This window comes from Pelmatolapia mariae, linkage group LG20 (genome assembly GCF_036321145.2).
Source record: "Pelmatolapia mariae isolate MD_Pm_ZW linkage group LG20, Pm_UMD_F_2, whole genome shotgun sequence".
Classification (NCBI taxonomy): domain Eukaryota; kingdom Metazoa; phylum Chordata; class Actinopteri; order Cichliformes; family Cichlidae; genus Pelmatolapia; species Pelmatolapia mariae.
In genome coordinates, this window is record NC_086244.1 from 22,889,440 (window position 1) to 22,912,556 (window position 23,117).

Sequence of the window (23,117 nt, forward strand, 5' to 3'; positions counted from 1 at the left end):
ACACACTCACACGCAGAGATGCCCGCAAGATTGGTAGATGATGCACGGTTGTGTACTTTTATACATAATGATTGATTGTTGAACTACATGTCAGTGTTGTGACTGTGCGTTCTACGTTCTGTGGTTGTTGATTTGGGGTTTTTTTTGTACAATGTAGCAAAACACTTAGCCAGCATTTTTATAAATAATTATATTCATAATTGTGTTTTACATCCACTTTGCTGGAGAAAATTGCTGTAAGTAGGATCACAGTGGTGATATATGACATTTGGCTCTGCAGCTGCAGAGCCGATGATCATCATAGTATTGCCAGCCATTTTCCAAAGCCTACTACAGGTTACTAGATTGACTACCTCCTACACGATGCACACAATTAAACTCAATGAATGCACAGAAAAATATGGAAACCATCTAGCGATACACTGAAAATTAATTGATACAGGCAATCAATCATAAACATTCATTTGCTTCGTCTATTAAAGAAAAGTTACGCACAGTATAGTTAATGGGAACTTATTAGAATAAGTTTTAAAATAGGTGCCTAAAATGTTAGACACATTGTTATAAATCCACTCTGCATGACTTGATTTGGTCACGAGTCTTATGAGAAGATTAAATTTAATGAGATCATATAAAAATTGTAATTTTCATTGTCGATTTTCATTGCAAGGTTAAGTGTATTTTTTAAAAAATACATTATTATAGATTTGAAATCTTTCTTATCATTTTATGTACTTTTTTATGCAACTATAAATTAACAGGAAATGTGTTTCACTTTATTTTTTGCCCTATACTTTCATGACACGAGCTGACCTAAACCCCTCCTCTGACCCTCAGAGTTCACTGTGTGCCAGCCAGCTCGTCTCACACTTGGCCACCATCGTCTGGCTTTTCATTCCATACACACATTCATTTCCAGCCAAATGACCACCAGCAACATGGCTCAAACTCTTCAACTCTGGTCGGCTGACTCACAGACAGAGTGCTGTGGGGGAACACAGGTTAAAGCTAGGCGAGCCAGCAGGAAAACACAAACGCACATCCACACACACTCAAAGAATTTTTTCACTAAGGTTATGTTTTAATTAAACATTTATTAATAATTCAAATCAACAAAGCCAATTTTACAAAATACAGACAACAAACATAAACACGTTCTCACCTTCAAGATTAATATATGGGTCAGCGTTCGCCAGAGTGACCCTTGTCATCACCAGTGTTCATAATGTTACCTTGGTGACCGCGTTTAATCTCCCCACAGAGACTTCTATCCCAATCTGACCCTTAACCCGGATGAAAGGAATGTCAGTGAGGTCACACGCTCCTCCAGTCCATTTGTACATGACCATTTGCCTCTGAAGGGATGCTTGCAGAATCAGTATTCAGGGATAATAAAATCTTGCATTTTGCATATTGTCCAGATACATTTACTGCAAAACTCTTCTCTCCTGTCCCGCCAATTTATTGGCAGTTTACGTTAAGTAAGATTTTAAAACCACCTCCTCCCAAAAATCATGAGAAGCCTCGAAAAACAAAAGAATCCTGCTGCTCTTTAATGAACGTAAAATTGCCAAAAATACAGATTTTAAAGGTACATCAATTTTATTACATCATTGTACGTGAGGAATTATTCACGCTTTCAGAGTAACATAAAGTGGGAACAGTTGTGCTTTATATATATATATATATATAATTGCGGTTGCTAGGATAGTTAAAATAGAGCTAGAAAACACTGTTAGTTTAAAAAGATCTGATCACATGTATTCTGATTTCAATTATAGGTTTTTTCCCTATAGGTTTTAGATCAAATTACTTATTCATTTCAGTAAATCAGAAGATTATAAAACAATGAAGGCGAGTAGGTGCTACTGTACATAACTCACAAGAAATACATTTAATGTGGTCATTTTTAAAAGATGTGTGTCCTGGGTCTAAAATACCCACAGTGCAATTTCCCATGAAAATATTTTTAAGAAATCGTATTTTATTCAAAGTTTAGAAATGTGCAAAAAACCAAATGAGACATCTCAAGGGAGGAATCTTACAAGCTGAGTGGAGAACGATCTAAAAAATTGGGGGGTTTATTAAATTATAGATTATTAAATTGGGGTACTGCATCTGTAGTACACAATTAAACACGCTGGAAATGATACAGTGAGTAAATATCTTAACTAATTTAAGAGAAATAAATCCTTTTTACAGATTTACATATTTCACTGACAGTTTCCAAGTCCAGTTACAATTAATTCATTTTATTTGGGCATATTTAGTTTAAAATATTACAATATTTTTTTATATTCTTGATCGATTACCGTTTCGGTTAAGATTCTGCTTTAAGCAAGATGATTCAGAACGTGCTGAACTACATTTGTGTGCCAAACAGGCAAATAAACTATTGAAAGTTGGTGCACTGATTTGTCTTCAGGGATATTAGCCACTTTACTCACTGTATCGATTATATAAATCTTTTAGGTCAAATCAAAAAAAAGGGAACAGTTAGATATTTTTTGTAAAACAGTAATAAATATAATTATACTTTAGTTACAGATTCAAAGTGTTTTTAATGTTTTTTTGCAGAATTGATGACAAAAAATTGGATATAATGCAAAAAAGGTAAGTGCGGCACAATTTTTTTATGAGCTTGTGCGTCCCATTTACAATATGCAGGCATCACTTACACTTTGAACATAATCCTAAAGTTTTTTAAAGCATCTTTTACATTTTTCAGCCATGCATTCTCTTTAAAAAAAAACTGAGACAACTCGAGCGTTAACAGAGATGTCAAGTCGTCAAACAAGAAGAAGATTTTTTGCTTTATCGGAGCAAACAAGATTCTGGATCATCCTGGATCATCAGAGGTGGATTTTTCTTCAGTATTTTTGAAGAGAAAGCACATGCGCTTGCATTATTAATAATAAAACATGCTGAAAGTATATTCTACTTTGGGTCTAATGCTATTAGACCATATTTGAAAAAAACGTTTGTCCTCAAGATTTAAAGAGCAACGACTACTTCATGAAGACATTAAAACAGAATTACTGAATAGGAACATTTAGATTTGATTAAAATGAACATTCTTAATACAATTTCCACAAGCAGCAACAGCCTCTGATTTTTGGTTACTGTGTGCATTGCTCCCTCTACTGGTTAATAATTACTGAAAGGAGCTGTTGTATTCTGTAACTCACCATTAAATATTCTGACAATATATTTCTGTTTAAGGAAAAGTGACCTGTCAAACCGTCTTTAATATAGCTTATAATGAACTTAGTAAGGGGTTTCTTTGCTGTTAGATTGCAATATTCCCTTTGAGTTAAGAAAACACAAAGGATCTTTGTGTTTTTCAGTTTTTAGCCATGCAATAAAAAGACAAAAAGCTTCTGATTGTCAGCGTCCTCAGCAGGTAATTCAAAATCTTGGTGCGGGAACCAAATTCCAGCACGGTCCAGGAAGGTTTGGGCTTTTTTTGGTGTTCCTTCTCATACTTTGCTGAGGCGAGTTAGCATTTCATGGGCTGACGAACCTGAGATTGAGCCTAAAATCACCATTCTCAGGTTGGACAGTCCTTGAAAGGACTACTCAAGATTTAAAGCGGGACCGGATGTGTTGTTCAGGCCGCTCTGCGAGCCGCCGCACGCAGAGTCCACACTGAAGGCAAATGTGTACAAAAATAAAATTACTTGACAAAGAAAAGATGAGAATGTGTCTATGACAACACTCCACATGTGATTACACATCTGGAAATATACACCTGTTGATGGATATTCTAGTGAGCTGTTTTTCCATAATTCGGAGGCACAAATATCTACTGTATGACCTCGTGGTGGAGAGCTGAAATCATATTTTGTAGTAATAATATTTTGACCACCAACATTTCTAATTGCTCTGAACTAAATATCACTCAAAGGCAGATTTTTTTTCTAAAGCTAAACATAAGAATTTCAGTACAGCAGGTTTATTGATTGGATTCCATTTTGTGTTGTTGTTCTTATTTCCTGCAGGATTATTAAATACATATGAAATAAAATCAAAAAGCAACTCCAAAAGCAAAACCAAACAAAGATCTAATTGAAAATCTAAAAAGTAAATCATTTGTTAGCCACCTGTATAGTTAAAGGGTGTGATTTTGGCGCCACAGGCAACCACCCAGCGAGACTAAAACTGAGAAATTTAAAAAATGCTTGAAAAGCTATTAATGGAAACAGCGTCACATTAAGTTTATTGTGGTTACACAATTTAATTCCTGTTCTTGTGATCTATATATGTTATTATGTTTAAAGCAGCGACGCATACAGCGATTCATCATAGCTCATTTTGGTAGAATACAAGTTTTTAACCTGATGGCAAACACTGCCACAGTGAAAAGCATTCAAACAACATATCTGCCTCACATTTGTGCCAATTTTCTCAGTCAGAAACTCCAGCCATAGATTAACACCACATCTGGCCCCCTGTTGTTAGCTAACTTGCACTAAAACCACTCAGAGAGCAATTAAACACTCAGCCAATGGAGCTTAATGCACAAACTAAAACTCATACTAAAAACAACTAAATCACCCTGGCCTGACTTTATGAGGACAGTCCAGTCTCTTAGAATTTTTACTCTCATGATAAACTATGCAGATGGAGAGTGGAGGGGAAGACACACACACACGCACACACACAGAGCGAGAGAGTAAAAGGAGAAGGAGGGAGCGAAAGGGAAAGACAATACTTTACCCTCTTCAACAGACTAATCTAAACCCTCTTCACATGATTCAGAAATACTTCATCGTCTGAATTATTCATCCTCTACTCTCCGCATTAAGCTACTGCTCTGTGCTGGCCTACTCACACCATCTCTTCAACATTTACAACCCAGACGCACTCACTGCCAGATAACACTTTAACCAAACAAATAACAACCATGAAAAAAACACGGTTCCTTTCCACGATTTCTCAAGCGTAATTGCAACAACTTTGGAAAGTCTCATTGTGTGGAAGAGCTTTCATAGTCTCCTCTGTGCAGTCCTTACCCACATGGCAGACTCCTCAGACCCAGTCAAGCAAGACAGGGAGGCAAGCTTCATCTTCATTCAAAGTCAAGACCAAAAGAAGGTACACAGGAAGAGAGCACAGCAACCTGGAGTTAGAAGCTGGTGACATGAGGATGAAAAAGAAACACAGGTCGCTGAGTTTTAACGGCCACCCCTGCTGTCTCTACCAAGCTGTGACCTCATCATGCTCTGTACTACCAATGGGGATGCAACTCACACACACACAGACGCACACATAGACACACTACCTTCCTGTTTGTCAGTGCTGGTGGTAAACTTTCCACTGACATCTTCATTCAGAGGACCAATCTGAAGTTTTCAAGCATTTAGTCATGTGGAATAAAACACATCTGTGCTGATTTTTTAAAATACACTTGTCATCATCATGATCAAGCAGCAGAAAGGACCAGATTGTTAAAAATTTAAGCCAGTTTAGCACATTAGCTCATTTCAGAGCCTTCTTAACCTTTGCTGAAAACCTTTAAAATCGGCTGATATTTTGAAGAACCAAACAAGTATACAAATGTTGCTGCTCAGCTTCTTGATATTTGTATCTCTTGCATGTCTTTTGACTGTCCTCCTGCCTTCTAAAAAAAAGAAAGAAAGAAAACACGATGCTTCATGTGTGTTGATATCTGCCCAAGAGGCTGCTGATTTGTAATTGTCCATCAGCCTCATGAAATGCACGTCAATCATACTTTACTGCGGCTGACATCTTGACAGCTGTCAGAGTGATAATTATGGAAAGTGATGGAAGATATCAAGGTTACTTTCCATGAGAAGAGGACAACCACAATATCCTTCCTGTTCATTGAGTGTAGGTAATGTGTCTCTCGTTCTCGAAATGTGTTGATAAAGGTAGAAATATTCACCCTACTTTGTTTTTTGCAGGTGTATTTTAATCAGCCAGAGTGGAGAATATTTTCAGATAAGTCGTGGGAGCTGGCAGAATACTAGATTATGAAATTCACATTTCGCATAAATAAACTGTGAGCAGTTTAAAAGTTGTATTGCACTTTTATTCAATCTGTAAAAAAAGCAAAACAAAACCAAACAAAGCCCCAAAAAGAAACAAAATCAAAACATGCAGATGAGTAAAACCCAATGAGGCTACATAACACAATCGGTTTATACCCGTGCACATTTAATGTACATTAACACACAATTAATATTTAAAGGTGAACTTGCTGCGTATGTGACAGAACAGATTTACAATTTCAGTGCAATGGTTTTTTTTTTTCCTTTGTTGTTTTATGAATCCTTTCCTCAAAAAAGCAAATAACTGACTGTGAAAAAATAGAAAATGTTGTTAAACTGAACACTGTGTAATGGTAATTATGGCCCGGTTTATAATATCAGAAGTTTATAGACAACTTTCCTCAAATATCCCGGACTCGTATACCTGCAAGGATGAAGCGAAGCGCCTCGTGTTTGGCAAACTAAAGCATCATTTTCAGCAAAAAGTAAGGAAATGTTAAACAGGCAACGGCATTAACAGATCTCATTCATTTTTAGCGTGACAGTTTAAAGATGAGGCACTATCAGGACTCTTTGTGACCTTTGGATATTTTGAGTTCATATGTCCACAAAAGCCGTTTTTGAACAAACAATCTGATGCGTTGCTGAAAAAAATAAAATAATGGAGGGATAAATTGGGATCTGAGAGACTAAAATAAACACTTCACATAAATGAAGATGACCCATTTTCACTGCAACAAAAAGACGTACGAGCTGCTCGCTGACTGGTCAGGACTATCCATAGTAAAAAAATATGCAAATGAGCGACATTCTGCATAAATACGCACCACAAGTACGCACTTAAAGCCGCATAATGAAAAATGCTTTTCAACATCCTTTTCAACTGGTTAGGTCAGCATCCACAGAGAAGGAAAAGAGTGAACCAGTGAGCTAAAAAAAAAAGAGACAAAAAAAAAAAAATACACCTACACATTTTCCGATTGAATGGTCCTTCAGAAAGTGCTCATGGCGATGGAAGTTGAGCAACATGAGTTCATGTTCTGATTTTACTTTTGTGAAAGTTGTGAGGAAGGTGCGTGGTAAAAAATAACCTTAAAAAGTTTACTTCTTTTTTTCTTTCTTTTCCTTTTATGTCACATGCAATTTCACATTCAGTTGTGTCATCCACAGTACATGGTTTAAGGCTAGAAAAATCTTTTCAGAACATTTCTGCAGAAGTCGATAGAGATTGTCACAATTTAAGTGCTAAAACACTTTGACCTTATTACATTCTGTACAAATAAAAATATATTTAACACAAAATTAAATAATATTATTTAAAAAACAAACAAAATGATACAAAGTGACTGCAAATACGCAATATTTTTCTTCTCTTTAGTCTTTTTTTTTTTTCAACAGCAGCCATACGGGGGCAAATGGTATGTCTTCATATCGTCCAGGAGCACAGCCCCGACTCTCTCAAAAAGTAAGTCAACTGACAGCAATTGATTTAGTAACTGGGCTCATCCATGTCTTCATCACTCCAGTCAGGCGGTGCGTCTGTTCCAAAATACCGATCTCCAAAGTTTCCTAAAAACCAACAATAAATGACATCGATAAAAAATATAAATACAGTGCTACAATGCTTTTTTTTTTACATTTCAATTACTTTAAAACTGTCCTGTCCTTCCTGCTTCCTCAGCATTGCTCACCTATTCCAGGTATGATGTGAAAGAGATCGTTGACTTTCTTGTCGACAGCCGTGGTGATGATTTTGACCTGCGGGAATGCGTAAGCCACAGAATGGACTCCCATTTCAGCCATGAGCAAAGAAACCAGCAGGATCTTGTCCTCTTGAACATCATGATCCTGAAATTGAAAACACAACTGTGAAAGATGATCTATATGTGCAATGCAATTCATTTGCACAGGAGGCATTGGTATTGTTGTGAACAACTGGGTGCACCCACCAGCAGGACTCGCACGGCCATCATGGCAGCAGCTCCAGTGGACACAGTGCAGTCCATTAGAATCACGTGGTCCTCACTGATGTCTTTCGGTAGACGAAGATAATGGAGCTAAAATTGTGCACAGACAGGATGTGGGTTCACGCTAAAATGTGACACATATGACCTACAGCTATATATATACATATAGAAAACCTCTAATATTACAAACAACTGCTTCATGGCAAACTAGGCCAAAGGAGGTTACTGTGAAAATGTGTAAATGTAAAAACTCATATAACCAAAATTGTTATAGGTTGTTGACAGCATGTGACATTAATGTGGTTTATTACCTCTGGCTCTCCCGTGTCCTGGTTGGTCTGGATGAGGATCTTGCCGATGCGGACGTCTTTGCAGACGGCCCTCAGAGCCGGCTCCATGGTCTCCCCGGCTCTCAGGATGGACACCCCTGTGATCTAAAGCAAAACAAAGAGGGGTACAAAAATTAAGCAGAGGTTAATTGCATCAATTTAGTTTCGAGACAAAACTCTTCAGAATGTTTTTCTTTTTTTCTCAATTAAAAATAACGCACAGAGAATATAGCAGGAAGCAAATGGAGTTCACTCACCCTCTTTCCGTGGAAAGTCTTGCCTTCGTAATCCTCTCCCTGGGGGGTCTGCACTATGTGGACCTGAGATAATATTAAAAATCATAAGAGCTTTAGCACGATGCTATAGTCTACCACAGTAAGGAAAATATACTGTGACAAGCTACAGTGAATGCTGAATTGTCGGTCACGTGCATTTGTGAAATGCACACTGAATGTTGCGATAAAGATATGGAAACTTTCCACTGTGGTGACTTGATAAGTTTCCATACTCATGTGGCAGGCCAATACAGTATGTCTATCTGATTTTCTTTGTAGAAGACAGATGGGGAGATTTTTTTTTCCATTTATCAGTGTCTTTTCAGATTTTTCCCCATTTCAGGGCCACATACTGTAGCACGGTCTCTGTGTGTGACTTGTCAGCATCTTTCTATTGAGTGGTTATCTCATGCTTTCTTTCTGCTACACCTCTATCTGTGGTAGTTTTCCAATTGTTTAATGCCCTCCTTGGTATAAAGAACGTAACTTAATTAAGAAAGAGTGTGATACAATACTTGAATTAAACCGTTTTTGTGTTTGTGTTTGGGACCTGTGAGGGGAGGAAGGAGAGGGCTCGTTCAATCAGCAGCCGCATCAACCTCTTAGAGTAAAAGATGAACTCATCGCGACTGGTTTCCTTGTTTCTAGATGTGATGGTGGAGAAAAGAAGGATCGAAGATTTATTCGGCAGCTTTCCACCGTGCAGGTTTCCATGAAAACAAATGCAGTTATTAACGGAACAAAAATGTGGTTTCTTAGCTTTTACCTGATGATGGTGTGCATGCCCCTGACTTGAGGTGTGCTCTCCAGAACGCTGAGGGTCTGGGGGAGGGGTTGGGCCTGGTGTGCAGAAGCCAGGGCTGCCCTGTAACCACGGCAACAAATAGTAGCGCGGGGGTGGTACACGCCGAGAGCAGCGGAAAAGAGAAAAGATGGACAGACGCATGAGTGCAACACGTGAAAACCAGTGCAATTAAGACTGCTCTGCACGCATGTGTACAGTATGTGCAAGGCCATACACACACACGTGCACATACACACTGTAACACACAGAGACCTGTGTGTGCATGCAAAAACAGATAAATAAATAATTGCACAAAAAAACCCACACAAATAATTTTTCAATAGCAGTTAGAGCAAAGTTGATAATGGCAGTGTACCCACTGTAATGGGAGTGCTTGGGAAGAAACACACACACAAAATTGCAGCGCACACAGGGCCAGTTTTGAGTATTTCAGTGGAAAATCACAACACCACAGAGACCGTGGTAATGGAAAAATAGATTAATTTGAAAATTATAATTATACAGATACAAATAAAAGATTTAAATGTGCAATATAAACACATGCATAATTAGTTTCCCATGGTAGGGCTGTACTTCAAATATTTCCCCATGTTTGCATGAATAAATATTAGTTCTGAATGCCTTGTTAGCCTCGCTCTACCTTGGACTTGAGGGGAATAGACACGCTGTTACAAATTCTCAGTGATGCAGTGTTGTTCACACTAGACTAACTGCAATGCCACTGAGATACGCATTAGCCAGATGCAAAGAAAAGAGAAATCATAGCATGTCTGCTCACATATCCCAGCGAAGTTTCCTCTATGGGGAGGGTTTTTTTCACAACAGAGCGGACACAGATAAACAAAAAAACAAACCAAAACAAAAAACAAAAAACAACAGATCAGAGGAAGAAAAATGAGAAAAGACATAAAATCAGGTGGATGAAAAGATTATCGGGAACAGTGAAAAGTGTGACAGCCAGAATTGCAAATGTCAAAAGTCCTTGAACTAAAGGACATCAAAATTTAACAGTAATAATAACAATAATAATAATAATAATAATAATAATGCAATGAGAAAAAGAAACCAACCAAGTGTTAGCTCCCATTTTGATATCTGTACCCATGCATCCCTTGCGTGTACGCGTGGGAGGTGCACAAACTATCGTGTGGCTGTCACTCTTACACTGTGTAGAACAGTAGAGGTTGGTATTTCAGCTCACAGGCCCCAGCACATCCTGTGTCTAAAGACAGACACCAAGCTCACTTCCTCTCTCTCTCTGTCTCAGATACTGTGGCCGACATTCAATGGAAAAACTCAGCGCTTTGTAGTAGGGTATTGGAAACTTTCTCTGTGGCTGAGGTATGCGATAGTCAACAATAGCTGTAGCAAGAGCTTCCTCTCTCTCGTTTTCAGTTGTAGTCACTCTCTCTCTTATTCTTGCTGCTGCTGAAAGGAGGGGTCAGTGACTTGACTCATTGGTGTATTTTTAGACACAGAAGGCAGGAAGAGTGTGAGCTGTCATTTCTTTAAAAGGTAGAGAGAAGGAAAACCAACACCTTTACACTGAATGCTGGCTGCACCACACCACTTTCAAACTTCTGATCAGAGTGCAGCTTTTAAACGTTGACAGCAGTTTTCGCATATTTTGATCCACTTGTTCTTATTCTGAAGTGGTGTGGACCGAGTCTTAACCGTGTATTATGTCCCCACTGACAGAGCACTAATTAGCCATATTTGGTTAGGTACAAGATACAAGAATGCCGCCTGGTGACGTGTCATGGCAGCCAGCACGTCGGTGGAAGGTAGAGGTTGGTTTTGCTCTCTTCTGATTTGACATTTGACATTTATTCTCGCTCTCCCAGTAAAAAAGCTGGTGCAGCAGGGGAACTGGGCAGATGTTGAGGAGAGAACGATATAAAGGATAAATGCCACTCTACCTGACGCTGAGTTCCCGCTGCAAGCAATGGAGGGATTTGATGATGAGGGGGAGAGAGTGAGAGAGCAGTCCATCAGCAGCATATGTGTTACAGTGTGTGTATATTGTGAGGGAACAAAGCAAACTGCACAGTAGGGCAAAGTGCTCCGACAGCCAAGAGCGTGCCTTTGGTGACCAGTGATTAGTGCATGTTGCACAGCTAATCCCAAAGTGCGTCTAACAGGCCATCAATCGACATTGTGTATGACAAGTATGAAGATAGGGTGTCTTTTAAGGCTGTGTGACTAATGCTGCATAATTATGTATTAGGATGTAATGTTTCCACTGTGATTACATTTATTCCTAAACTAAATGCCTGGAGATTAGTTTGGTTTGAATTAATGCAGGACAAATAACCACAGCAAGAGGTTAATATGGTTAAAACACTGAAACCTATTTCTGTCAGCAAGCTCCACTTGACATATTTTCTTTATTTGAGGAAGCTACTTTCAGCTGCTCCCTTATTCACAAGGGGTCACCACAGTGGGGAGCTCTGCACTAGCCGGATGTCCTTCCCCAAAGGGATTTAAGTCTCCTCCAAGGGTCTAACCCGGGATTGTTTGTTTGTGTAAATCACTAAACCACAGAACCACACATATATGCCATATTTAAAGGGCTATATTCATATTCATTCTTCTTCTTAAGTATGAAATGATAAGAAAACAGAAACAGAAGCCCTGTTTTCATAGAGCACATTTCAAAACAATTTTTTAGCCTTCTTGCTTTAAGTGCTTTGGCAGTAGATTCAGAAAATGACTAATAATTAAACACTTTTTAAAATCTTGTCAAGTTTTTTGAGTGTTCAAATAAGCACATAAGAGAAGAAAAAAGTAGAAGATAACAAAAAAAAGCAAATTAAAATTTATGTTCTCTGAACCAAATAACTACAGTTTGTTACTCTTACTAGGAAAGTTAGCAAAACCAAAACCAGTTTAGAACAGTTTTTTTCCATTGAGTGTTAATGATTAAACCTTTCCCCAAAGCACTTACAGACATTCAGCCTCAGTAAATTTTCTATCCACTAGAGGGGGTGATCTGCCTTGAAATTACAGGCACATACTGAAGGGGAGCCTGCACCTACACCCTCTTATGAATGCAATAACATAACTAGATGTACTGTGCCGGAGGCCATTAAGAAAAAGGACAAATGAAAGGTTATAATTCTCCCCCAAAATTAACTATTTAAGTGGCATGGCAGATTTTCTGTGTGTGTATTTATATTTATGTCTGTAAGCATGACCTCACTTACCTCCTCCAACTGACTGTGAACATGCTGTACGATCAAGTCGATTGCCACCATGTTGCCACCACCTGACCGGAAAAAAAAAGAAAGCATAAAAATGATGCTTTAATTTTAAATCTTTTTAGGACTGTTGCTGCTATACTGAACATGTACATGAAAGTATGTTGGTATATACTCACCACGTGGCACCACGATATCAGCCAGTCGCATGGTAGGCTCAATGTATTGTTCAAAAGCTGGCTTAACAAACTTGTTATACTGCTTGATGACCCCCTCGATATCTCGGCCCCTTTCTGTAATGTCCCTCCTCAATCGGCGCACCAGGCGGATGTCAGAGTCTGTGTCCACAAAGATCTTCATGTCCAGCAACTGGAAAAACAAGTTGATTAGATCAACACAAAGTAATATAACACTCATTCACATACAGATGACATGAAAATAGCGAGCTTAAAATACCACACTTTATTCAAATTTGTATTTTTTAAGGATTATTGTGAAAGCCTGGAAGAAATTCTAGAAAAAAATTTAATGAATGAATGAAAGATCTGACAGCAAAAAATATTTCTGGCAATGTCAATGTAAGAATAGATGAAAAATGAATGAATATCAGATAACTAATGAAAATGTTTGCTTCTCTTTTGCTTATAATGACTTCTGATTTTAACAGACCTTTAAAGGAAAAAATCCATTAACTTTACTGTGTTGCAGTTGATACTGCAGTTATTCAGAACCATTACGTCTTTTAAATCGATGACATTTAACAGTTGAAAAACAAACCTGTCAGCGCCCTCAAGTGGACAAACTATGTACTGCAGATATTTTTTTCTTATCTTTATATCAATATTCACTTCTCTGCACGTATTAGCTGACACACAGTGCATACAAACATATTAGTCTTTTCAATCTATTTACTTCTCTTGGGCTATCATGCATATGCTGAATATATTTTAAAAACCTGCAAATCTTGTCTATGTATAGACGCAATATAGGAAAAATAAACAGCTACCTCTGATTTAATAAGGACCTCTTACACCACTTGTATGTGTTTTCTAAGAGTGTTTTCATTAGGTAATACATATTTTTGACAACAAAGCTGAGAGTAGGACCTTGTATTGGTTTGTTCAGGGCTAATGACCTTCTCTTACCTGCAACAGTTCTTTATCTGCAAAGGCCATGATTCCCTCAAAGATGATAACACTGGCTCCATAAACTGTTTTCTGGGGCAGAGACATGTGCATGTAATAACACAATAAAATTTACATACCAAAAATGAGAACGAGGGCATTAAAGCACTACACATTAAGTGTGCATGTATATTCCAACAGTCATCGTAAGCTCTCAAACTGACTTGCCTCACTAATGTGTGAATGTCTGTGTGTGATAGGATAAATAGAAGTAGACAGATATCACAATAGCGATCTGTCGGAGACCATCTGGAGATGTACAGCTTTACAATGCAGCTAAATCTATAGAAAAGAGGATTAAAACCCTCTTCGGTAAACAAAAAGGAGGGATTATATGCAAAAATGACACGCTACTTAATAACTTAAACATACAAAGCCAAATGTTTGGGTCTGTGCATTCATCCTTACCCAGTCCTTTTGTCTCCCATGAGTTGTAAAGTCATACACAGGGATTTTCACGCTCTTGCCCAGTTTGAGTTTGCGCAAGGTGTGTGTCAGCAAATCAAAGTCAAAGGCATCTGGGTGGTCAAAGTTATAGTCGTTACTGGCAGCCATTGCCTGCTGCTCTGGGGACAGGACCTGAGGGTTGCCATGATACTGAAGTTAGAGTATCTCACCACTGCATGCTGCTTTTTAATGCTACAAGATTTCCTGAGAAAATGGCAGGAACACATATTAATATTTGCATATCAAAAGAAAAATCAAGTAACATTACACACGTGTTTTGCAGTAAAACAAATGATGCATTCTCAAATAATAATGCAAAAACACTTTGGCACAGATCGCTGATCGAGAGCAGAGAAGTTAGGGGACCTAAATTTAGGAGGACATCATGTGCCACAGTGACGTCCGTACAAGGTGGTATGTGCACGCGCGTATCTGTCCTTTGGGTGGTTGAACATTAAAAACCCAGTCCTGGCATTTGGCAGTTAATGAACAGCAACACCCCCTTCTCAAATGAACTGATAACATACTTATGTAATAAACCAATGTTATTCTGGAAAAAAAGCAAAATATAAAAATGCATAGATTAACTGAAAATAAATGGCAATCTTTTGTAAAATGTGGTGAGCAGACCACCACTTGCTGAGGGCTACAGCGGCACTGGTCACTGGTAAATCCCTCCTACTCTGCACAGTCTGATCTGCCGCTGTCAGATTTTGACAGGATTACACAACTAGAGAGTGGGTGGAGGTGTAGAGGGGGCAAGAATGATGGCTCTTGCTATACTGTTCACTACATCTCTTTTTCTCTCCCCCTAACACCCATCACTGTGTTTTCATCCTTGTTTTCAGCACTGCCTCCTTACATTTTATCTACTCTGTTTCTTCTCTCTCTCTACCCAAACCTCTTTTTCTCATTTTCCCTCTGGGATTCAAAGGAAATCTTTTCTTTTCTCTTTCACCCTGTTTCCTGCACTCAGTCTCGCTTTTCTTTAGCCTTCCGTTAGGCCCCTGGGTGGTTAACAGCCATACAAGACAAAAGTGATAAGAAAAGAGTTTCTCGGACCTATCACATGTCTTAATTATAACTCTAAACACTTATTTAGACATGCAGCAACATTTAAAAATTCAGATAACTTTTAACAACTTCACACATGCAGTGACAAATGTATCACTGCATGCAAAAGGACACATATGGTTTTATAGATACCATAGACATACCTTGTAAAAAGAGTCCATTGAGAGTAGTACAACCCAGGGTACATCTAAAGCTTCTATGATTTTCCTTGCTACAGTTGTCTTTCCTGAAGCACTGCCACCACACAGGCCTGAAATTAAAAATTGACAAACAGCCATTGAGTAATAACTTCCTTCATGTTAAATTACAAAAACAAAGAATTTAGGCAAGTTGACATGGTCAAGATGACCTGCAGAAGTTCAAAAAGTTCATCAGAATTGGGAAGAAAGTTGAAATGACTAATAGGTGTGGTTTTACTGTAATTATTTCACAAACTGCTTATCTACTGGGATTTTCCCACACAATCATCTCTAGACTTTACAGAGGATGATCCAAAAACAGAAAATCTGATGCTACAGTTTCCAGGGGTCAACAAAACTGGAAAAAAGGAAATTGGAAAAATGTCTGCTGTGACGTTCAGATGGCAGAGTCAGATGTTTTCAGAGCTTAAGGCTACCTTGGAGTGAATAAATGCATCATGTTAGGGCAACTGTTGAATCTATTATCTGTTATGGTATCACTACATGGTTTGGCAACCATTCTGTCAAGCTCAGATCCCAAATTCAAAATCTGATTAAAAGGGCTGGAAAGATAGTTAAAATTACTACGGACAAAAATGACATCCTTTATAATGATTATGAGTTGATGTCTTCAGGAAAAAGGTACAGGGTACAAAACTGTGAGTTAAATAGAGTTACATTTTCTCTGTGAGTGTTTGCATATGTGTGTTATTTTACATGATGTGTTTCCCTCGCTTGTCCAAGGTAAATTTCTCCCCAGGAGGACAATAGAGGCTAATCTAATCTAACCATCCTGCCTTCAGGCCGGAGGAGGTGGTGATATTTTCTTGACAAACTTTGGACTCCTTAGTACCGACTTGAGCAATGTTTAAATGCCACAGTCTAAGTATTGTTACTGACCATGTTCATGTGATCACATTTTCCAGCAGGAAAATCAACTCATCTCAAAGTGGATCCTTAAACAAGGAGTTGACCTTACTCAAATGACCTCCACAATCACAGATCAATGCAAGAGAGAGAACACCTTTGAGGTGTGCAGCCAACTCTGCAGCAACTGTGTGATGCTGTCATGTCAATGACAAAAACAAGTGCTCAGCTTTGAGTGCTGAGGTAAAAAAGTGCTATATAAGAATCAGTCCATGTCAATGTGGACAAAAATCTCTGAGCAATGTTTCCAGTACTTTTTTCAATCTATGTCATGAAGAATTAAGGCTGTTCTGAAGGCCAAAGGAGATCCAACCCGGTACCAGCAAGGTGGCCCTAATAAAGTGTTTGGTAAGTGTACCTTCACTTGGTGCAAACATGCTATCACTAGTTTGACTAGTTTGACAAGACTTGTTTCAGTGCATTCTGAGGTTGCTTTAGGCTAATTTAAAAAGGCATGCAGAAACAGAGACAACAACATTCTTCAACATAAACATTCTCTTTAACCGGTTAACCTATTTTTCACAAAGTCTCTCACGCATCAGTTCAGCACTTCCTGATAGCAGGGCAGACCCATCTTTAACATACTTAAAGATGGGTCTGCTTTGCTCCATCCAGTGAGAACTTATGAGTTAATGCCCTTTATCACTAGTATAGCAGGGAGTTCCTGTATTTAAAAACACTCTGCCAAAGAGGAAACTCTCCAGTTTGTGAAAAACAACAAATTTTAACCAGTGCATCTCTATCTGGGTTTAGGTTTCTCAAGCTTTTTTGTTCATAAAATGGTCAAATACGCCAAGAAAATGCCTTACCTTACCTTAAATAAGGTAATGACAACTTTGTGCCACAACTATATGGGAAGAAATTATGCTAATGTGTGCATTCCCTGAGTTTTCTAAACATTAAATATTTTCACTTATACAAAGTATAAGGTTAGTTTATAAACAATTATTCATTAGTTTCCTAAATTTAAAGGTACAATCCTAACATATTTATAATACTTTAGATGAAAACTCACCACTTAATCTACGCTTGGGCTCTGAAAGTTCATAGATCTTTATGATATCTAAATGTCAAACACAGAAAGTTATTCTTCTTACCAATGACAAATGCCTCTTTGGACTGTGTTCCATGCTCGTTGTACCAGGGTGGGCGACCAGCAGTGTAGATTGTTCGTTTGGAGGTGCGTAGCAGAGGAGGCTCTGACTTACACTGGCTGGTTGTCCTTTTCCTGGGCGAGAGGCCTGTGCTTACCGAGGGGAGGAGACGGTCGAGTGATCCCTCGCCACCTCCACTGCAGATCGAGAAACATGACATTACTCTCTGGTACACAGGAAGCAACTTTCCTTTTTGTCACTGAATTTTTCTGGGTTTCATAAAAACCTTTGCGTAGCAGTATAACGCCAACATTCTCCATCATCACATCTTCTCCAACTGTATATAGTAAGACACACTGAACCCGAATGTGCTGTGTCATGATTTCAACTTCTAACATCGGTGAGCGTTCATGGAAAGGTAATGAGGTAAAGCAACAGAATCACAGCAATAACATACCAATGTAATATACAGGATCAGTCCCACTGAAATGACAATCTCTTATTTGGTATAGCCTGTTAAATGGTGTCATTGTGCCCCTTGTATCCAATGCCCGGTGACACATTAGACACAGAGAAACAGACATTGTTTGTGGCATGTAACCATGCAATGGATGAACAGATTAACTAAAGAAAGGCGGCCCAGTTAGTTACCAATAAAACAGTAGTGTAGCATTTTCCCTCCTGTCACTGGTTAATGTTTCAACCTGTCAACTTTGTCCAGTCTTGTCCAGTGTAACTGCTGCAGGTACTAATGTACAGATGGTATAATATATTACATCTAAAGCTCCCCATAACCATATGAGAATTATAGAGTCAAAGTGATTGATTGTGTTTTCATAGTCCATTGTATTTTACCAATTGAAAGGATCAGGTATCCGCCACTGAAAAGACAGCATGCTAGAAAAGCAGGTGGTTACAGTACCTAAAAACACCTACAGAACATGTTAGAAGTGGAGAAATGTTGATTCAACTAATCGAATAGAGTCCTGTGATCAGTTTTACGAGCGAAAAGATTGCTGCAATAATGTGCCATCACAACCAGCAAGATAAAAAGGCCCTCATAAACAAACGACAACAAGCCAATTCAAAACAGGTACAAGGTGCTTAGGCGAGCGAGGCATGGAGTGAATTTGCATTGACTTATTCAAACTACACCTGATGGTCTCTCATCTGTTCTGTAAGATAGAAGAAATTTAGAAAGAAATTTATGTAATACCCATTGCAAGAGTTTTGTGTCTAAACTGCAAACAGCTGCACATATGGGCTACTCTTTTACTATTGTAAGTTACTTAACCTATAGTGACTAAGTTTAATGTTGTGCCTTTACAAATCATTCGGCAGTTGTGAGTAATTGGAATTCAGAGCAGAGAGAAAACTTGGTACAAAGAACTAGTCGAGCAGATTGGTGAGCAACCTCTCTATTACTTCCTCTAAAACAACAGCCTCGCTTCTCTTACATAACTCTATTTTGTCAGTGTCTCAAGAATCTGCTGTGCCTCTGACGTTTGAGAAAGAAAATATTGCTTTTTTAGGAAAATGCCACTCGAATATCATTAGCTAAGCAATCTAAAGTCGCTCAATGATTGCCGCCCACAATCATCATCAAAACAACTGCTGCGTTCATTGTTTAACAAATACAACATAACATCTGTGTGCGGTATGCCTAACTGAGTAACAGTTGCAACACTTACTGCATTATTCGAGACATCCACACTTCACCCAGTGAAAACTGTAAAAAGCCAGCAGCCATAACTATAGCGGTGTTTGTAATAAACAAGTCTTAGATCTTCCTCTGTTTTCCAGTCAACTGTCAGGCTCCACACCTTTATATAGGTCATATACCTGCCCAGGTGGACTGCCAGGAGCTCAGAAGAGGAGCAAACAAGAGAGAACAAAGATTTATCTTATCTCACCAGGGTCACCTGGTTAGACGGAGCCAGGGAGCAGAGTGGGAGACTGCTGAGAGCGTGTGCGGGACATAGCTCACTGAAGTATGGTTATCAGTTAAAACACAACTAGTGTGCAATAAAAGATTAGCTTAGCTGACTGTGCTGAATCATGTCCTTGTTCTGTGGTTACACTTACAGTACCCAGTGCTTCAAAACATTACATGAATGCACCTTTGTGATAAGAAGTCATAGTGTGGGGTACCTGAGAAGGCCCTTATGAAGCAGACATCTAAGCCTTATGGGCAGCAGATTGAAGGATAATATTAGCAGCAAATGAAGACGCAACGTCACATCTAACGTCAGTAAAGCGACATGTTTTTCTTTACTTTCTCCACAATGGCTCACACAAAGAGTAAATTAACACAACCTAGCCGCGTAAAGTGACTACTGTTTGACATCAGCTTGTTAATTTGTCCAACAAGATTAAATAAAATAAAAAATGAGTATGTACAAGTGTGTAACACTACTGTAATGTCAGTGTAAAATTCTCAGTTTAAAAAAAACTTTACGGTTCCTCACATCACATTTGCACTTAAAAGGTGCCACATTTCCTAAAGTATGTAGACAAAAACCTAGAAGGTATAAACAAGTGAGCTTCAACTTGGAGTTGTCTTTCCTGTTTATCCAGACTTTTAAAAGCATTAACTGTAGACATTTTAAAGACATTTAAACTACAGACAGAAATAAAGTTGCCCAGGTCACCTAAGGAGTACATTAAAGGAAATAAAATGCACTTACCTGCCATCAGATCTTAGCGTCCAACAGCCAGATATTCTAGCTCCTGAGTAAGCTGGTAGAGTGTTCATAACTGGGAAGCTTCCAGTGTTTGTACTCCAAAAGTTGTGTTTTAATCCTATACTATTGTCAGCCGGTATACTCAGTGTATATATTCATATGCACTCAAACACACACTTAACAGCGCTCCTCTCTGGAGCATCACATCCAGAGAGGTGGCGACAGAAGGTGGTTAATATACATGGGAATCAGCTTGGTTGAGAAACGAAACTTTAAACATTTTCTTAGCTTTCTATTTCTTCCATTCTCTCAACAGAGCGAGAGAGAAGGCACTGCAGCTTGGTAGAGGAGGCGCACTCAGTGTGAAACTACAGCACAGCTTTTCCCTCCTCTTTCACTAACTCGCTGCTCCTCCCATTAGTCGCCCAGCCAACAAACGTAAGAGGATAACCTGCCCTCCAGATTATGTTCATTAGGGTGTATTAATAGCACCGGGTTAGAACCAGACCTCACCACTCCTGGTACACACACGCACACACCCGCATATATAAACACACACAGACACATGCCAAGCTTGGGTCATCTGTCTTTGGCAGTCAGTGTCGCAGTATGTGGCTGGAGGTGAAAGAGGAACCAGAAGAGAGCGACAAGAGAAGAAACAAACTAGAGGGTGGAAAAAAACAACCCAAAACAAGACAAAACAAAGAAATAAATAACAAGAGTGCAGCGCAGTCACACAGCCAGCGATTATTCTCCTCTGATGTTGACGCAGTTGGCTGAATTCACAACAGAGACGCCTCAGGCTGTGTTGGGGAGGTGAAGAGGAGAAATTGAAGGGGGTGCGGGGATGACAGAGGGGAAGGGTAGAGGGGAGCTGATGTGCTTTTACCCTGTGGGGACATGCAGTGCCTCTGTGTGCCTTATACCAAGTCTAGAGATGTCAGCACCACAGCAAACACACACACACACGCCCGAAGAGCAAAGTCCCCTCCCTGTTTTCACTCACAGTGAAGACTGGGGAATAAACAGCATGATGAAACCCAACACTACCTCTGCTGCTCTATCAGCTGACGGTCTGGGGAACAGCCCTGGGAAACGCACACAGACACACACACACATGCACGCCATACCACTCCTCCCAAGCCACAACTTGTACAGACAAACAAATCATTATGCTCAGAGTTCAGAGGAGATGGACTAATTGTTTTCCAGTGCACAGAAAAACAATCCAAACAGCTTAGAGAAGCTACTAGATATAATACAAAGCAATATGAAAGCTTTTCCAAATATTTTGGAAGATGGATTCTGACCAGACTTCATTTCTCTTTATTCCCTTATTAATATTATACAGGGGACCAACAGGGGAAAGAGAATTGAGTGTTCTCCTCTAATCTGAACTGTAATGGTTTGGTAGCTGTCGCTTTAATCTTCATCGAGAGGACAGCTGCAGAGCAAGAAAGCCACATCGAAACAAGAAGCCTGAACTGGTTTCTATGCCAAACATTCAGCCATCTCGCTATGGCGACAGTGATGCACAGCAGGCTTACAAAGTCTCGGCTGCAATAACACTTAACCTAAAACTAATACTGTAAGCACACTATAATATGAGCTAAACATATTAGTAACAGCATGTAATGCTGACTTTACTTAAAAAAATATTTAAACTTCAATAATTTTTAAAAAATCAAATATATTCAGTGATAAAGGGAGTTTGCAGTGCATAGGGGCCTGCCTCAATTAACAGTTTATGGTGCCTCTGTGTTAGGTTATATTTTAGTGACCAACTGAGTCCTGTCATACAACTATCTTAATATCAGCGGTCATACATTTAATAATGTGAGTATAACTTTAAAGCCTGCGAGTCACTAAGGTTGACGTCTAAAAAAGCAGGAACTTCTCTCAGCGGACACACCAATACAATACCGCCCTCTTGTGGAATAACGAGGTATTGAACATCTAAGGCAGACCAGCAGCTGACCAACAACTGGGCCAACTGCTTCAGCTTGAGTCTTAGTCACCTAACCCAAATATTATTCTGTTCCGTTACCTTATATATCCCATAGGAAGATGACATTTGCCAGAAATACCCGCTTTACTCACGCCACAGTACCTCCAGAAAACACCAAGGCGCGTGCTTTCCACCTCTGCTAAAAGAAAGCTCTCTTACTCCACTTTCTCTGCTTTAAGCTAGCTCTCTAATTCTCTCTAGCGATTCCCGTTACACGTTAAAATAGGTGAGCATGTTTCAGTTAACAGTGACTGCTTTTGTAAAGACGTGTTTGATGTGATTTCTTCGTTTCAGAAGATTACAATGAAGTAAAGCTACGAGGCAACCTCGTGTAAAATAAGATGACAGATCGTAAAGCCAAAGAGAGGGAGAGAGAGAGTGGACAAAACGAGAGACTCAAAAAGCAGGCTTCGGGTTTATTTATATTTATATAAACTAATAATTATACTGTAACTTCTGGACTGCTGTTACATTTATCAGGCGTATTATATATTAGTTACTGTACCACTGGGGCGTACAGTGTACAGTGTAACAGGTCGTGTTTCCGTAAAGATGCTTAACCCAACTGCCTGGGTAAAATGAAAAAAAAAAAAGAAATAACAATAATTCATTCAGTAAACTCATAATAATGTACTATAATACCAACGGTTTCCGAAGCAATCCACAAACTCTATACCTGTTCGATACAGAGGAAGTTTTCGCTTCGCTGTCCATCGTTGAGCGCCTGTCTTCCACGCTAACCACAGACATTTCTGTCCTGTTGACAATCAGGTGTTAAGAGCGCAGTCACAGCTGAGGCATCATGGGACTTGTATTTCTTCAGTGGAATCTAGTTCAGCTTCGCGCCTGCACTTGGACTTCAAGCCCCAGAATGCACGTTTTTTTCGATCCACAATAAGCAGCATGTACTTTTATTTTAAGCTTACAGGG

General features: G+C 39.1%; 1 protein-coding gene across 5 annotated transcripts; it reads right to left on the reverse strand.

Moving 5' to 3' along the window:
* Nucleotides 1–6,033: 6,033 nt before the first annotated feature.
* Nucleotides 6,034–22,958, reverse strand: uckl1b (uridine-cytidine kinase 1-like 1b). 5 transcript variants are annotated; one of them, XM_063465540.1, is made up of 15 exons: nt 22,864–22,958; nt 17,499–17,692; nt 15,439–15,545; nt 14,183–14,353; nt 13,736–13,807; nt 12,770–12,959; nt 12,597–12,658; nt 10,169–10,188; nt 9,352–9,450; nt 9,136–9,229; nt 8,568–8,630; nt 8,293–8,415; nt 7,964–8,071; nt 7,706–7,862; nt 6,034–7,583 (listed from the first exon to the last, which is right to left on the reverse strand). In XM_063465540.1, exons 1-15 carry the CDS (start codon nt 22,935–22,937, stop codon nt 7,504–7,506), a joined length of 1,614 nt encoding a protein of 537 aa, XP_063321610.1. In that variant the 5' UTR covers nt 22,938–22,958; the 3' UTR covers nt 6,034–7,503. The 5 variants fall into 5 exon arrangements, with proteins under 5 accessions (XP_063321610.1, XP_063321612.1, XP_063321613.1 ...); XM_063465542.1 differs by lacking the exon at nt 10,169–10,188 and adding an exon at nt 11,310–11,326; XM_063465543.1 differs by lacking the exon at nt 22,864–22,958 and adding an exon at nt 20,183–21,404.
* Between the last annotated feature and the right edge of the window lie 159 nt (nt 22,959–23,117).

What these genes read in the sequence shown, in the direction of transcription:
- uckl1b (XM_063465540.1), bottom strand. Translation starts at nt 22,937, where the DNA reads ATGTCTGTGGTTAGCGTGGAAGACAGGCGCTCAACGATGGACAGCGAA. An exon ending in CAATGGACTCTTTTTACAAG is followed by an intron (nt 14,354 to 15,438) that starts GTATGTCTATGG and finishes GGCAACCCTCAG; the next exon opens with GTCCTGTCCCCAGAGCAGCA. An exon ending in TCACATCATACCTGGAATAG is followed by an intron (nt 7,584 to 7,705) that starts GTGAGCAATGCT and finishes GTTGGTTTTTAG; the next exon opens with GAAACTTTGGAGATCGGTAT.